Raw genomic sequence first — 15,243 nt, 5'->3', positions numbered from 1 at the left:
TGTTGGGGGCAATATGCTGACTCTCTGTAAACCGCTTAGAGAGGCCTGAAAGGCCTATGAAGCGGTATATAAGTCTACTGCTATTTATGATATATTCTTAGGGTTATAAATTATATCACCAATCCTCTATCAAGTATACATATTCGTGATGAATGGAAGCAACAGGGAGCATTCATTTTCATTTCATTTATTTGGGATTTATAGGCCGCCCTTTTCCCTGAGGGGACTCAGGGCGGCTTACATTCATAGGGAAAGGGGGGGTGCAATATAAAGACATAAACAATATGTGAATAAAATAAACAGTAAAAACACAACTTTCATTCAACACTCAACACTCGGGCGGGGTGAATTAGAAACTTATCCCCAGGCCTGACGGGATAGCCAGGTCTTAAGGGCTGTGCGGAAGGTCTGGACGGTGGTGAGGGTGCAGTCAGGCAGCAGGAACAGGTAAGACACTGGACCCTCAGACAAGGCTAGGGTCACTAAGCAGGTCGCCTAGCAGGCTTAGCCAGCCAGGCAAAGCTGGAGAGGGGGGGCAGGGGCTTCCCCTGTGAAAGGTAGGCCGCCTTCGCTGCCAGGCCATGGCTTTCACGGAGGCCTTCCCTTACAAAAGCTAGGCCGCCCCCCCACCAGCCTTGGGCCATATAGCGTTCGCGAGCCTGTGGCTTTTGCAAGGGATGGCCTGGAGGCCTTCCCTTGCGAAAGGTAGGGCCCCCACCCGCCTTCAGCTGTGTAGTGTACGCAAGCCCACGGCTTTCGCGAGGGAAGGCCTCCTTGTGAAAGGTAGGCTGCTCCCCACCCACCTTTGGCCACATAGCGTATGTGAGCTCGCGGCTTTCACAAGGGAAGGCCTGGAGGCCTTCCCTTGTGAAAGTTAGGCCACCGCCCCCACCTTCAGCTGCTACCGCCACTATTGCTCCCCATCCGCCTTCAGCTGCATAGCATATGTGAGCCCGCGGCTTTGGCGAGGGAAGGACTGGAGGCCTTCCCTTGTGAAAGCTAGGCCACCCCCCCCCCACCTTCAGCTGCTACCGCTGCTACCACCACTACCACTGCTACCTCTGCTACCGCTGCTACCGCCCCCCCAGCTTTGGTCATGTGGCGTACGCAAGCCCATGGCTTTTGCAAGGGCAGGCCTTCCCTCATGAAAGCTTGGCCACTGCCACTAACTCGAAGCCTCCCGAGTCCCACCACCGGGGCTTAGTTGCTTAATTGAGGGGAAGCAGCAAGCTCCTGGAAGGCAAAGGCCGAAGGGAATTTTCAAATAGAGGTCAAGCGCAAAAACAGCTTTGCTTCGCCTCCAGCCCGCTCACTGAGTGGCTGGAATCCAGCCAATCAGTGAGCGGCAGGCTGGGCTTAATGCAGACGGGCGAGGGAGAGAGAGAGAGAGCTGCGATGCACCAGCAAAAGGGCGCTATGCAGCAACAGGAGTCAGGACCGGTATCGGAGTTCCTGGATGCTAATTACTTCCAGGTTCACCGACCAACTGGTACGCGCGAACCAGGGCAAGGGAGGAACCCACCCCTGTTTTAGTTCTCCCCCCCTCCAACTTTTAGTGTGAAGACCAAAGTTTTGAAAGCAGAGATTCATGATAAAAATTATCAGATGAGGAGACCAGATTAGTTGAAAAAGTAAATAATTTTTCTTTTTCCTCAGAGTTGGCTACGTTTATGGGCAGTCTCCTCCTTCTGCGGCTGTTGATTATCCTGCAAAAACAGGAACCAAATCTTCTAATCATTTGATGTTCACACTGATTAGGCAAAGCACAGAATAAATAAAGTTGTTTGAGACTTTTAGCAAGATCTGCTTCCTCATCCCCAAGCAGAAGGAATATTTTCTTCAAACGATCTGCTTAGACCGCCTGATGCTCCAACTTTTAATCCTGTAAATTGTTCAACAACACGTCTGACAGGGTCTCCTTGATGAATGTCCAACAAGACTTAATAGCCATCATATTTTCTCTACAACTTGTTCTGCTTTGGCCATTGTCAGTGGCTAAATTGCCTGAACTAGTCAATTACATGATATAGTAAACTTCTTCTCATCAAATTGGAAGACCCCGAACCAGTTGCTTGAGAAAGGTAAGATGTTTGGTGGATCTTAGACCAATGCAATAATTTTCATCTGGTTAAGTAGTATTTTCTGCTCCTGGTTTTTCACATAAAAATATTTTGTGACATTTATATGCTTATAGTTATTTAAATCTCAATTGTCTTTTTCTGAAATAATCTTGCAATGCAATGACAAAGGTGCTTTTCAAAAAAGAACTGGACTTTCTTGGTTTTTTCCTGGAATATATTTTGCTTCTCATCCAAAAAGCTTCTTTAGTTGTGACTGAATGGTGGAGAATAGAAGGATTTACATTCTTTGCAGGCATCTGCTGGTTAGCACTTTGGAGGTTGATCCTCAGCTCTCTGAGAGTCACTCAGAAGACTTGGAGATTCATCTATACTCTCGGGGTGTATAGGCATCATCAGAGGATTTTCGATTTTGGCCTTAATGGCATTTGTGCGGATAGCTTGTTCTTGCGCAGCCAGGATTAGTGACTGTTTCTTTCTTTAATGTACCTGTTGTTAACCATAACCAAGTTTGTTCACTGTCCACTTTATCTTTTATTTTTTCCAGAAATTGGCCATGCAATGCTTTTTTCTGCCAACTCTCCATTCTTGATTTTATCACATCTTTTCTGTATTCTTGTTTCATCTGTTGGACATTCAATAGATTTTTGTTCTTTACTTCAATTAATAGATGTTCTTGACTTTCTTTTAAATAATCAGCCAGTGCATGTTTTTCTTCTTCAACTGTTTGCTTCATTTGTAATAATACTCTACCACCTGATTTTCGGGGCAGGAATAGTCTATCAGTATCACCACGTGGATGTAAACTGTAGTGCATTGTCATTAGTTTCCTGGTTTTTCGGTCCAAAATGTCCAAATCAGCTTGTGTCTAGTTAACTATACCAGCTGTGTATATTATAACTGGTATTGCCCAGGTATTTATGGCCTTGATTGTATTTCCACCATTCAATTTAGATTTCAAAATTTTCCTAACTCTGTTGGTGTACTCTCGCCTGACAATAGTTTTTACTTCTCCATGCTTGATGTTATCCAACTGCAGAATGCCTAAGTATTTGTAGGCTTCATTTTCATTGCATTTAATTAGTTGGCCATTGGGCATTTCAATTCCCCCACATGCAGTGATTTTGCCCCTTTTTATAGATACAGTGGCGCATTTCCCCATGCCAAACTGCATTGAAATATCCGTGCTGAATACTCGGACTGTGTTTGTCAATGATTGGATTTCTATTTCTGACTTTCCATAGAGTTTTAAATCATCCATATATAAATGCGAATTTTTTTCAGCTTCTTTGGCTGTTTGGTAGCCTAATTTCATTTAAATGATTACTGATAGTGGGATCATTGCGATGATGAAGAGAAGGGGTGAAAGTGAGTTACCCTGAATTTCCTCAAGTTTAACTTCACTAAAAACTTTATTCCGTATAATAAATCGCCTTTGATCTGCTAGTCGTTGTTCACTAACATTTGAATCTGGATATTGTTATTTCCATAATTCATACATTCGCTTTAAATAACCTCTTTTTTCTGGCTCTGAGTTGTAGTAACAGGCCATTATGGCACGGTTTTCATCTGCACTATATTTTTGTCATTTTGTTGGCTGGTCCATTTTTAGCCCACTTGTCGATGGATGTCCAGAGACCCCAACATCCGCCGCAGCCCTTGTTAACCCGCGCGACGACCGACGCAGTATAAAATTTTTATTCATTTCTTTCACCATATTGTATGGGTTGGCGGGTTTTTTTTATGGGACCAGATTGCCAATCTGACCCCAACCCTCCTCCTTTCTCATCCGGGCTTGGGACTGGCAACGGCGGAGTTGTTGTTGTTGTTGTTGTTATTATTATTATTATTATTTTTATTCATTAAACATGAAACTCAGTTAAGTGAACATTCAAAAATGTATCACAAATATCATTGACTGGTGTTAATGTTTGATACGGGATGCTGCCAGTGTCCTAGGTAACAACTAAGTATCTTATTAAAATATGTGATGATGATGATGATGATGATGATGATGATGATGATGATGATCATCATCATCATCATCATCATCATCATCATCACCATCACCATCATCACCATCATCACCATCACCATCACCATCACCATCACCATCACCATCATCATCATCATCGGTCCAAAAGTTGACTCAGCCTACATACAAAGATGTTTAGATTTGACAATATGACAATTATTGATGAATTATTTAATCCAATCTGCTCTTTTTTCCCCTTCAAATAGGAACTTCCATTCTAATAGAAGAGATTATTGGAGCATTATAAAAGTCCCTTGGTGAATTTCAGCTTGGCAGGCATGAACGCTACAGAAGAGTATCCGAACTATAATACTACCAACTATTTCTACGAAGATAAAAAGATGTCAGATTATAATGAAGGTCAAATTATGTCAGATTATTCTGGACGTATCGCTTTCTTGGTTGTATTCATCATCTGTCATATTGGAGTCCCATTAAATGGAATTGTTATCTGGCTACTTGGCTTCCAAATTAAGAGAAACCCTTTCACTGTGTTGATTCTGAATTTAGCTATTGCCGACTTTGGGTATCTCTTATTTACGACTATAAATTGCATTGAAGTTTTGACACAAGTTTTAGAGAGAGATATTCTTAGGCTAATTGTCTTTTGCCTTTTCAATGTTACATATAACAGTGGTCTATTTCTTCTGACGGCTATCAGCATTGACCGGTGTGTCTGTGTCCTCTTCCCAATCTGGCATCGCTGTTCCCGGCCAAAATATTTGTCCTCTGCTGTCTGTGCCTTCCTCTGGATCATCTCTTTCCTCCTGGTTGGAATTCTGAGCTTTTTGGAATATGTGTTTAAGTATGATAAAATCTTGACAAAAGTTCTTTTAATTGTCACGTCTGGATTTTGCCTTCCGCTGATATCAATCTCTTCTGTGATCCTGTTCATCAAAATATGTCTTAAATCCCAACAGATCAAACGGAGAAGACTTTTAGTGATGATCTTAATTACTCTTCTCTGTTTCCTTATTTTTACTCTTCCATTAGATATCTATCTGTTTCTTACTCGTGTTCTTAATAAGAAGTTTTTTTTATATATTTATGAACTGGATTTCTACTCAAGTCTGTGTACTTCCCTCAACAGCAGTGTTAATCCTGTGATCTATTTCCTGGTTGGGAGAAAGAAAAGTGCTCGGACAAGGGAGAGCATCAAGGTCATTTTCCAAAGAGTCTTCAGAGAAGACGAAGCTCCTGAAATCTGATAAACGTATACCGACATAATTTTATAGCCACTCTAAATACAATATTTTAGCTTTTCTTTAATGCTGGATATCTTTTATGAATATAAAACTGTATCTTATTTGCTACAGAAATAAAGAATAACAAAGATTTGTTTGCCTCAAAAAAAAATAAAGCTATCCAAGTTCATTTTGAAGATTGGGGAAAGAGGTGGGAAACGAGAGTTTGTCCTCCTAAGTTTGCATTAACAGGATCCCACTGTCATTAGATGTGGCAACTCCCTGCTGGCTTCCTGCAAGCAAGATCATTGGGGAAGCTGGCTGGAAGTTGGCAGTCCCAGGCACTCAGGTGAGAAAGTGGCTGCTGCCAGGTGAGGTGAGGTGAGACTCTGGAATTCTTAGGCTGGCAGTCGCATTAGTGAGCACTTGAGCAGATACTCTGCACTAGGAAAAAGGGATGAAAAGGTAGGCAGAGGCAGACAAAGACATAAAAATCAGGTTAGAAAGAGGAGAAGGAGGAGAAGAAGGAGGAGGAGGGGGAAGAAGAAATGAGGAGAATAAGGAATAATTAGATTTACCTATTCCCTACCAGAGATGTGTAGTCAGGGGAGGCGGGGCCTCACCAGTGTCATGAGGAAAAGAAAAGAAAATTATATTAAAAGGAAAAAGACTAAGGTAGTTGCTGCCACAATGACTCTGCTTAGTGCTAACTGCAGGGGGAGGCAAGAGAACTACGTGCCTCCTTTGCATAAGGAATTTTTCGCCTTTTAACCCTTGCTCAGAATTAAGCAAGGGTTAAAAGGCGAAAAATTCCTTATGCAAAGGAGGCACGTGGTTCTCTTCCTCCTTATCTGGCAGCAGCAAATCGTGCCTAAGTTGCCTTTTTATTTAATTTTTTACATTTTCATCATGGCGGGCAGAGAAGAGGAGAGTTGAAATCCTCTGACACAGCTGGAAAAGCCAGGTATGTGGGTCCGAGGGAGGGGGCAAGGGGGAGGAATTCAAAATTATGGTAATTTAATTTGTAAGTAATTTTTTATTGTGAGTAATTTGTGTGGGTGGGTGTGTGGGTGCGTGTGTTTCTTTCTTCACTCAAACAAACTCTCTCTCAATTTGAGAGAGAGTTTGTTTGAGAAGAGAGGGAAGGTTCAGAGGCAGGGAGGGCAGCTTGTTTGAGAAGAAAGGGGCAGCCCGCCAGCAGAGGCGGGTCTTTTACCTGTCTCTGTTGGCAGGCTGGTGCATTCTTTCTTTTGCCAGGCCCCTCGCACCCGCGTCCAGCCCGCTGGAGCTCGCCATGCCGGGGGAGGGCTAGGTGGGCTGGCAGAGAGAGGTGCAGGCTGTCAGGACAAGTGCCGCAGCAGTGCCCAGTCCGGAGTGGAGCGCTTGCCTCATGATGGCACATGGGAAAAGTTCTGGCAGATGGGACAGAGCGAGCGGAGGGGTGTGTGGAGTTTACAGGGCCATCTGGAGAGGTGAGCTTCCTGGAGGCTGGTCTCCCGCACCCCATGCCCTCACCTCCAGCTGGGCGATGCCGCCGAGCTCTTTGCCACCAGCAACTCTCGGTGCTGCTGGAAGAAAGAGGCGGGCATGGAGTTTGGCCACTTCCATTGCCCGATCCCCGCTGCCCCCGCAGCCCCCACTGCTTCCCTTTTATCCACACCGCCTCCGTCACGCCCCTGCCTGGGACAACCATGGCCGCTCAGGGCTCTGCCAACCTCTCGCCCTCCCCTCGTCCTGGGCTCTCATCATGGTCTCTCATCTTGTGTCCGAAGGGGATGGGTCCCTGTCCACCTGCAGCCTGTCACCCTTTCACCATCCACTCATCCCCTCCTGAGAAAGGAAGGAAGGAAGGAGGGAGGAGAAGGAGACTGAGAGAGGGATGGAGATAGAAAAGGAGGCAAGAAAAGAAGGTTAAAAAGGAAGGTGTTAGGAATAAGAAGGAAAGAGGGAAGGAAGGAACAAGATGAGAAGGAGGAGGAGACAGAGAAAGGAAGGAAGGAAGGAAGGAAGGAAGGAAGGAAGGAAGGAAGGAAGGTAGGAAGGAAGGAAGGCAGGCTCCTCAGAGGGAGATCTACAGAGATCTACTGCACATGGGAGAAGTTCTGGCAGATGGGACGGAGTGATCTGGAGGGGAGGTGTGGGGCTTACAGGGCCGTCCGGAGAGGCGAGCTTCCCAGAGGCTGGTGTCCTGCACTCCATGCCCTCCCCTCCAGCTGGGCGATGCCGCCAAGCTCTTTGCCACCAGCGACTCTCAGCGCTCCTGGAAGAAAGAGGTGTACATGGAGTTTGTCTGTCTCCCCTGAATCTGCCTTGCCCAGTCACACCCCCTTGCCCTGCGGAGGGCTTGCCCGGTGAAAAAGATGCCTGGAGCGTCGGTGCCAGCAAGCAGACAGGCAGGGCGCAGAGGGAGGGAAGTGCCGCTGCAGGTAGCTCAAGGCAGTGCACCTTGTCACAAGCAGTTCTTCAGCCACCTGGAAGGAAATAGCAAGTCGAAGGGTGGGCTGTTGCACCCTGCGAGCAAAGGGGCCGCTGGGTGCCGCAAGACTGCTTCATTTCTGGTGGGTAGTTCTAAGCGAGGCGGTAAGAGTGCACCAAAATCAGTGCCCTGTGAACCCCAAGGTGGCGCAGTGGTTAAATGCAGCACTGCAGGCTACTGCTAGATCAGCAGGTCAGCGGTTCAAATCTCACCGGCTCAGGGTTGACTCAGCCTTCCATCCTTCCGAGGTGGGTAAAATGAGGACCCGGATTGTTGGGGGCAATATGCTGACTCTCTGTAAACCGCTTAGAGAGGCCTGTAAGGCCTATGAAGCGGTATATAAGTCTACTGCTATTGCTATTGCTATTGCCCTCAGTTCCCCCCCCCCCGCCTCTCTCGAGCGCATGTCTGTTTTTTTGGGTTTATTTTACATAAAAGCATAAAGGAAAGCCTCCCCGGAAGCCACAACACATCCCGCTCTATGGCCGTCGTCCCGCTCTATGGCTGACGCAGTGGCAGACATAGGGCGGCTTTTGCCTGCTTGCCTCACCGGCCGTGAACTTCACCACACGTCACTGTTCCCTACATACCAATTTCTCTTGACAGTTTACAAGTATCTTTTTTATATGTTTATGGTTTTTTACACCCATTGTATTCATATATGTTGTTTTACTCAATTATTGTTCCACATTGTGTGTGATGGGCAAATAAGGAAAAAAGTTCGCAAATAAGACAGGAAGAGAAACACCCAAATGCCAAAAACCTAAAAGACGTCTTTCATCACACACACAAACACACACACACACGTACACACACACATTAAAATGTAACAGTAAACAACAAGAAGAAAGGAATAAAAGAAAGAAAGAAAGAAAAACCAAACACAATCTGGGTCGGTCACCGGGACGAGAGGTTCTGCCTTCTGAGCTTTCAGGTTCATGCTGGATCCCATCCCTGGGAAATGTCTCTCTAGAACAGGGGTGTCAAACTGGATTTTTTGAGAGCTGGATCAGCATTGTAGTTCTCCTCAGAGGGTTGGTGGGAGGGGGACATGGGGAGATGGGACAGACACTGCCTGCAGCACCCTGATGCCCAAAATGGGGCATGGGAGGGCCTTGTGTGCCTCTCCATGGCCCATTTTCAGTCACCACAGTCTCCTGCAGCACTCTGACAGCCAAAAATGGACCATGGGGGGGGAGGCTTCCCAACAATATTAATATTTCCAGGCTGGCTTTGTGGGTCAGATATAAGCACCCCATGGGCCAGATTGTGTTCCCCCCAGCAGGACGTCAGTTTTATACCCATGCTGTAGCATAAAGAGGAATTTGCATTAACTTACCCTGTTTCCCAGAAAATAAGACCTCCCCAGATAATAAGCCCAATTTGACTTTTGAGTCCATGTGCTAAAATAAGCCCTCCCCCCAAAATAAGCCTTCCCTGAAAATATGGCAACACAGCAGCAGCCATGAGGTGACCACGCTCGCTGCCTCCTGCACCTCAAAAATAATAATAATGCCTTCCCAAAAATATGGCCGAGTGCTTATTGGTGGAGGAGGGGGTCAAAAGAAAATAAGACCCTGTCTTATTTTTGGGAAAACATGGTATGTCTATGAGGTGAGAGATAAGACATTTGGATGAGTAATTCCTTATCAGATTTTGTGGATAAGCGATCCTATGTCATGGATGTGTTTTAAAAATGCACATTTTGTGCTAACTTCCTAGATTCCTGGAAAGTCTCTTCCTCTTTGTTGACAGTCACATGATTGTCTGATTAATCATGATTTTCTAAAGAAGCCAATCACCACATCTTGGTGTCACATAGGCAAGGTGTATGTGTGTGCATTTTTAGACTCACTTTTTCATGCTGGAAGAGAAATACCTGGTCCATGTTTTCTGTAAGAGATTGATCCTCATTTCCTATGATGCTGCTGAACGCTTTAAGTTTTGTAAAAATAGAATAGAATTCTTTATTGGACAAGTGTGATTGGACACACAAGGAATTTGTCTTCGCTGCATCAGTTCTCAGTGTACATAAAAATACATTCATCAAGAATCATAAGAAACAACAGTGATACTATAGGATACTAAATAAGGAATGAAAATCATACTAGGAAACTAAATGAAACAATATAAATCATAAGATACAAACAACAAGGTTATAATCACAAGCAGAAAAGAGCTAGGTAACAGGAAGGATGAGACTGTAATACAGTCTTAGTAAATAGTTTGACATTATTGTTGGAATTAGTTATCTAGCAGAGTGATGGCATGCATGGAAAAACTGTTCTTGTGTGTAGTTGTTCTGTTGTGCAATGCTCCATAACGTCATTTTGAGGGTAGAAGTTGAAACAATATATATCCAGGATTTGAGGGGTCTGTATATATTTTCTCAGTCCTCTTTTTGACTCCTGCAGTATACAGGTCCTCAACGGAAGGCAAGTTGTAGCAATTGTTTTTTTCTGAAGTTTTACTCATCTGTTGAAGTTTGTGTCTGTCTTGTTTGGTGGCAGAGCCAAACCTAACAATTATAGAGGTGCAGATGGCAGACTCAATAATTCATCTCCAGAACGGAATCATCAGTGATGTAGTTCAAGGAGTCCTAATGCCTTTGAAGATTTCTGTTAAGTCTCTACTTCCACCTGTATCAAATTTTGCAGGCAATTCCTTCATTCCCATTGTCACTTATGACGGGTGAATGGACTTTCCTTTTTGTCAATGATCTGTCTGGACAATTAAGAGTTTATCATATTTTCCCTATAATTTTGCCTTTGTCAATCACTCCAATCCTCAATAACAGGACAATAATCTACCACTCAGAACTTTGAAGAGCTTAATCCGTGACTTTCATATGTGTCATAATGTTTGATGACTTAATCTGACCCACGGATGTGCAAATATAATAACAGATATTTTTTAGAAACAATGTATTTCTGTATTTCATTTAATATTAAAACCTTCAATACAGAAACACAGCTACTAAAAATCTTATGGGTTTTGTCAATTGACTTTGTAAGGTTTTAGTACTTCCCCCATCCCCAAACTTTAGCGTGAAGACCAAAATTTTTGAAAGCAGAGATTCATGATAAAAATTATCAGATGAGGAGACCAGATTAGTTGAAAAAGTAAATAATTTTTCTTTTTCCTCAGAGTTGACTAGGTTTATGGGCAGTCTCCTCCTTCTGCGGCTGTTGATTATCCTGCAAAAACAGGAACCAAATCTTCTAATCATTTGATGTTCACACTGATTAGGCAAAGCACAGAATAAATAAAGTTGTTTGAGACTTTTAGCAAGATCTGCTTCCTCATCCCCAAGCAGAAGGAATATTTTCTTCACACGATCTGCTTAGACCGCCTGATGCTCCAACTTTTAATCCTGTAAATTGTTCAACAACACGTCTGACAGGTTCTCCTTGATGAATGTCCAACAAAACTTAATATCCATCCTATTTTCTCTACAACTTTTTCTGCTTTGGCCATTGTCAGTGGCTAAAATTGCCTGAACTAGTCAATTACATGATACAGTAAACTTCTTCTCATCAAATCTGAAGACCCCGGACCAGTTGCTTGAGAAAGGTAAGATGTTTGGTGGATCTTAGACCAATGGAGTAATTTTCATCTGGTTAACTAGTATTTTATGTTCCTGGTTTTTCACATAAAAATATTTTGTGACATTTATATGCTTATAGTTATTTAAATCTCAATTGTCTTTTTCTGAAATAATCTTGCAATGCATTGACAAAGGTGCTTTTCAAAAAAGAACTGGACTTTCTTGGTTTTTTCCTGGAATATATTTTGCTTCTCATCCAAGAAGCTTCTTTAGTTGTGACTGAATGGTGGAGAATAGAAGGATTTACATTCTTTGCAGGCATCTGCTGGTTAGCACTTTGGAGGTTGATCCTCAGCTCTCTGAGAGTGACTCAGAACACTTGGAGATTCATCTATACTCTCGGAGTGTATAGGCATCATCAGAGGATTTTCGATTTTGGCCTTAATGGCATTTGTGCGGATAGCTTGTTCTTGCGCAGCCAGGATTTTTTCCAGAAATTGGCCATGCAATGCTTTTTTCTGCCAACTCTCCATTCTTGATTTTATCACATCTTTTCTGTATTCTTGTTTCATCTGTTGGACATTCAATAGATTTTTGTTCTTTACTTCAATTAATAGATGTTCTTGACTTTCTTTTAAATAATCCATCATGTTATCTGCAATAATGCCTGTGAGTAATTTGAAGGTTGTTGGCAAGCATGTTATTGGTCTGTAGTTTTCAGGTGTTGTTCCTTTAGTTGCATCTTTCTGAATCAATTATGTTTTTTAAGTTGTCAACCATTCATCAATTTGGCCCTTTTGTAAAATTTCATTCAGTTGCCTGGCCAATATTGCATGTAAACTGGTCAGATATTTGAGCCAGAAACCATGTAATTGGTCCTTTCCAGGTGATGTCCAACTCTTTACCTTTTTTACTTGATTTTTGACCATCTCAGTTGTTATTTCTAATACTTGCATTTGTTTGTTGCCAATGCTTTTCTCAAAGTCATGTATCCACTTTGCTTCCTTGTTGTAGTCCTTTGCATTTTCCCACAATTCTTTCCAGAATTCAACTGTGGCCTGCTTTTCTGGTTTTTCACTTTTGGTGTCACCATTCACATTAAGACTTTGATAAAAATGCCGTCGGTCTGATCGAAATTGCTGATTTTGTTTATATTGGATGATTCATGCCGCATATCTTTCAATTTTTCTGGCTGTTGCTGTTTTCTGCTGTTTTACAATCTTTACAGCTTCATTGATGTTTCTTGTATGGGGGGAGGGAGAGATCGTCCCCGAGGCCCCTAACTTATGGGGCGCCGCAGGGCTCGGTTTTGTCCCCCCTGCTATTTAACATATACATGAAACCGCTGGGCGAGATCATTCGGAGGCACGGGATTAAGTACCATCAATATGCGGACGATACGCAGTTGTATCTGTCCGCCCCGTGCCAACTCAATGAAGCGGTGGACGTGATGAACCGGGGCCTTGAGGCTGTTAAAGACTGGATGAGAGCTAACAAACTGGTACTCAACCCAGAAAAGACCGAGTGGCTGTTGTGTTTTCCTCCCAAAAATTTGGTTAACGTTCCATCAATCAGGCTGGGGGGGCAAAATTTATACCCCTCAGACAGGGTCCGCAACTTGGGAGTCCTCCTGGATCCACAGCTGAGTTTTGACCATCACTTGTCGGCTGTGACCAGGGGGGCATTTTCCCAGGTTCGCCTGGTGCGCCAGTTGCGGCCCTACCTGAACCGGGAGGCTCTCACAACAGTCACTCGAGCCCTTGTGATCTCTAGGCTGGAATACTGCAATGTGCTCTACATGGGGCTGCCCTTGAAGAGCATCCGGCGACTTCAGCTAGTTCAGAACGCGGCCGCGCGAGTGATCATGGGCGCACCACGGTTCGCCCATATAACACCAATCCTCCGTGAGCTGCGCTGGCTACCTGTTGATCGTCGGGTGCACTTCAAGGTCTTACTTACCACCTATAAAGCGCTCCATGGTAGTGGATCTGACTATTTGAGAGACCGCCTTCTGCCAATTACCTCCCTGCGTCCCATCAGATCGCACAGAGTAGGCCTCCTCCGAATTCCATCCGCCAGTCAGTGCCGACTGGCGACTACGCGGAGGAGAGCCTTCTCAGTTGCAGCTCCGACATTATGGAACAACCTCCCCGTGGAGATCCGTACCCTCACCACAGTCCAGGCCTTCCGCACAGCCCTCAAGATCTGGCTATCCCGTCAGGCCTGGGGATAGGATTACTCTCACCCCGCCCGAATGTTGAGTGAATGTTGTGTTTTATGGATAATTTTCTTTTATTCACGATTCTTTTTCTTTTTAAGTCTTGTCTTGCACTCCCTTCCCCTCATTGTTGTAAGCCGCCCTGAGTCCCCTCAGGGAAAAGGGCGGCATATAAATCCTCAATAAAATCAAAAAAAAAAATTAAAAAAAATCTATATCTTCTGATTAGCTGATGTATGATTTTGTTGTTTTTAAGCCATGGCTCATGCATGTTCTTTAAGTTACTAGCATCTACCCTTAATTTTTTGACTTTTTGTTCTAATCGGATTTTCCACTTTGGCTTTGATGCTTTTTCTGTTGTGTGACTAGGTACATTGATTTTAATGCCTAGTTCATTAGTGACTATTACAGCTGTGCTGTACATTAACTGGTTCGTTTCCAAGATGGATCCCGATTCAATTGTTGAAAACACTGCATTAACCATTTTCATGATAGGGGCCAAAATTTTCTTAGGCACAGTTTTTAGTGATGGTAAACGTTGCCTTTCCTCATTAAGCAGAAAATGCTCCATGATCTTATCCTTCAATTCTTTTTGTTTTTGAGTTAGTTCATCAGTTGGTTCAGTGATAACTGGTTCTAGTGATGGTGGTGTTATTTCCTCCGCGAGAGCTTCTTCTGGGAGTTCTATTATAATGTCTTTAGTTGTGTCTTGAATATCAGTTATTTCCGCTTATGATATTGTTTTTTTGGTTTTGCAATTTGCCTGAATTTCCTCAAGTTTAACTTCACGAAACACTTTATTCCGTATAATAAATCGCCTTTGATCTGCTAGTCGTTGTTCACTAACATTTGAATCTGGATATTGTTATTTCCATAATTCATACATTCGCTTTAAATAACCTCTTTTTTCTGGCTCTGAGTTGTAGTAACAGGCCATTATGGCACGGTTTTCATCTGCACTATATTTTTGTCATTTTGTTGGCTGGTCGACTTTTAGCCCACTTGTCGATGGATGTCCAGAGACCCCAACATCCGCCGCGGCCATGGTTAACCCGCGTGACGACCGACGCAGTATAAAATTTTTATTCATTTCTTTCACCATATTGTATGGGTTGGCAGTTTTTTTTTTATGGGGCCAGATTGCCAATCTGACCCCAACCCTCCTCCTTTCTCATCCGGGCTTGGGACTGGCAACGGCGTAGTTGTTGTTGTTGTTGTTGTTATTATTATTATTATTAACTTTATTCATTAAACATGAAACTCAGTTAAGTGAACATTCAAAAATGTATCACAAATATCATTGACTGGTGTTAATGTTTGATACGGGATGCTGCCAGTGTCCTAGGTAACAACTAAGTATCTTATTAAAATATGTGATGATGATGATGATGATGATGATGATCATCATCATCATCATCATCATCATCATCATCATCACCATCACCACCATCACCATCATCACCATCACCATCACCATCACCATCACCATCACCATCACCATCACCATCACCATCATCATCATCATCGGTCCAAAAGTTGACTCAGCCTATATACAAAGATGTTTAGATTTGACAATATGACAATTATTGATGAATTATTTAATCCAATCTGCTCTTTTCCCCCCTTCAAATAGGAACTTCAATTCTAATAGAAGAGATTATTGGAGCAGTATAAAAGTCCCTTGGTGAATTTCAGCTTGGCAGGC

At 43.4% G+C, this 15,243-nt stretch overlaps 1 protein-coding gene across 1 annotated transcript; it reads left to right on the top strand.

Moving 5' to 3' along the window:
• The first annotated feature begins 4,391 nt into the window (after positions 1–4,391).
• On the top strand, positions 4,392–5,321 carry LOC148049111 (mas-related G protein-coupled receptor member H-like). The gene has a single exon (XM_087703561.1). It carries the CDS (start codon positions 4,392–4,394, stop codon positions 5,319–5,321), a length of 930 nt encoding a protein of 309 aa, XP_087559687.1.
• The last annotated feature ends 9,922 nt before the right edge of the window (positions 5,322–15,243 follow it).

The sequence above is a fragment of the Thamnophis sirtalis genome, unplaced genomic scaffold (genome assembly GCF_051295495.1).
Source record: "Thamnophis sirtalis isolate CommonGarterSnake01/CBP01778 unplaced genomic scaffold, rThaSir2_p1.2 scaffold_2, whole genome shotgun sequence".
In the NCBI taxonomy this organism is placed as follows: Eukaryota; Metazoa; Chordata; class Lepidosauria; order Squamata; family Natricidae; genus Thamnophis; species Thamnophis sirtalis.
The sequence above is the reverse complement of the archived record's forward strand: the minus strand, read 5'-3'. Positions and strand labels throughout refer to the sequence as shown.

Excerpts from the sequence above, each read along its gene's own strand:
- LOC148049111 (XM_087703561.1), top strand. The coding sequence starts at position 4,392 with ATGAACGCTACAGAAGAGTATCCGAACTATAATACTACCAACTATTTC.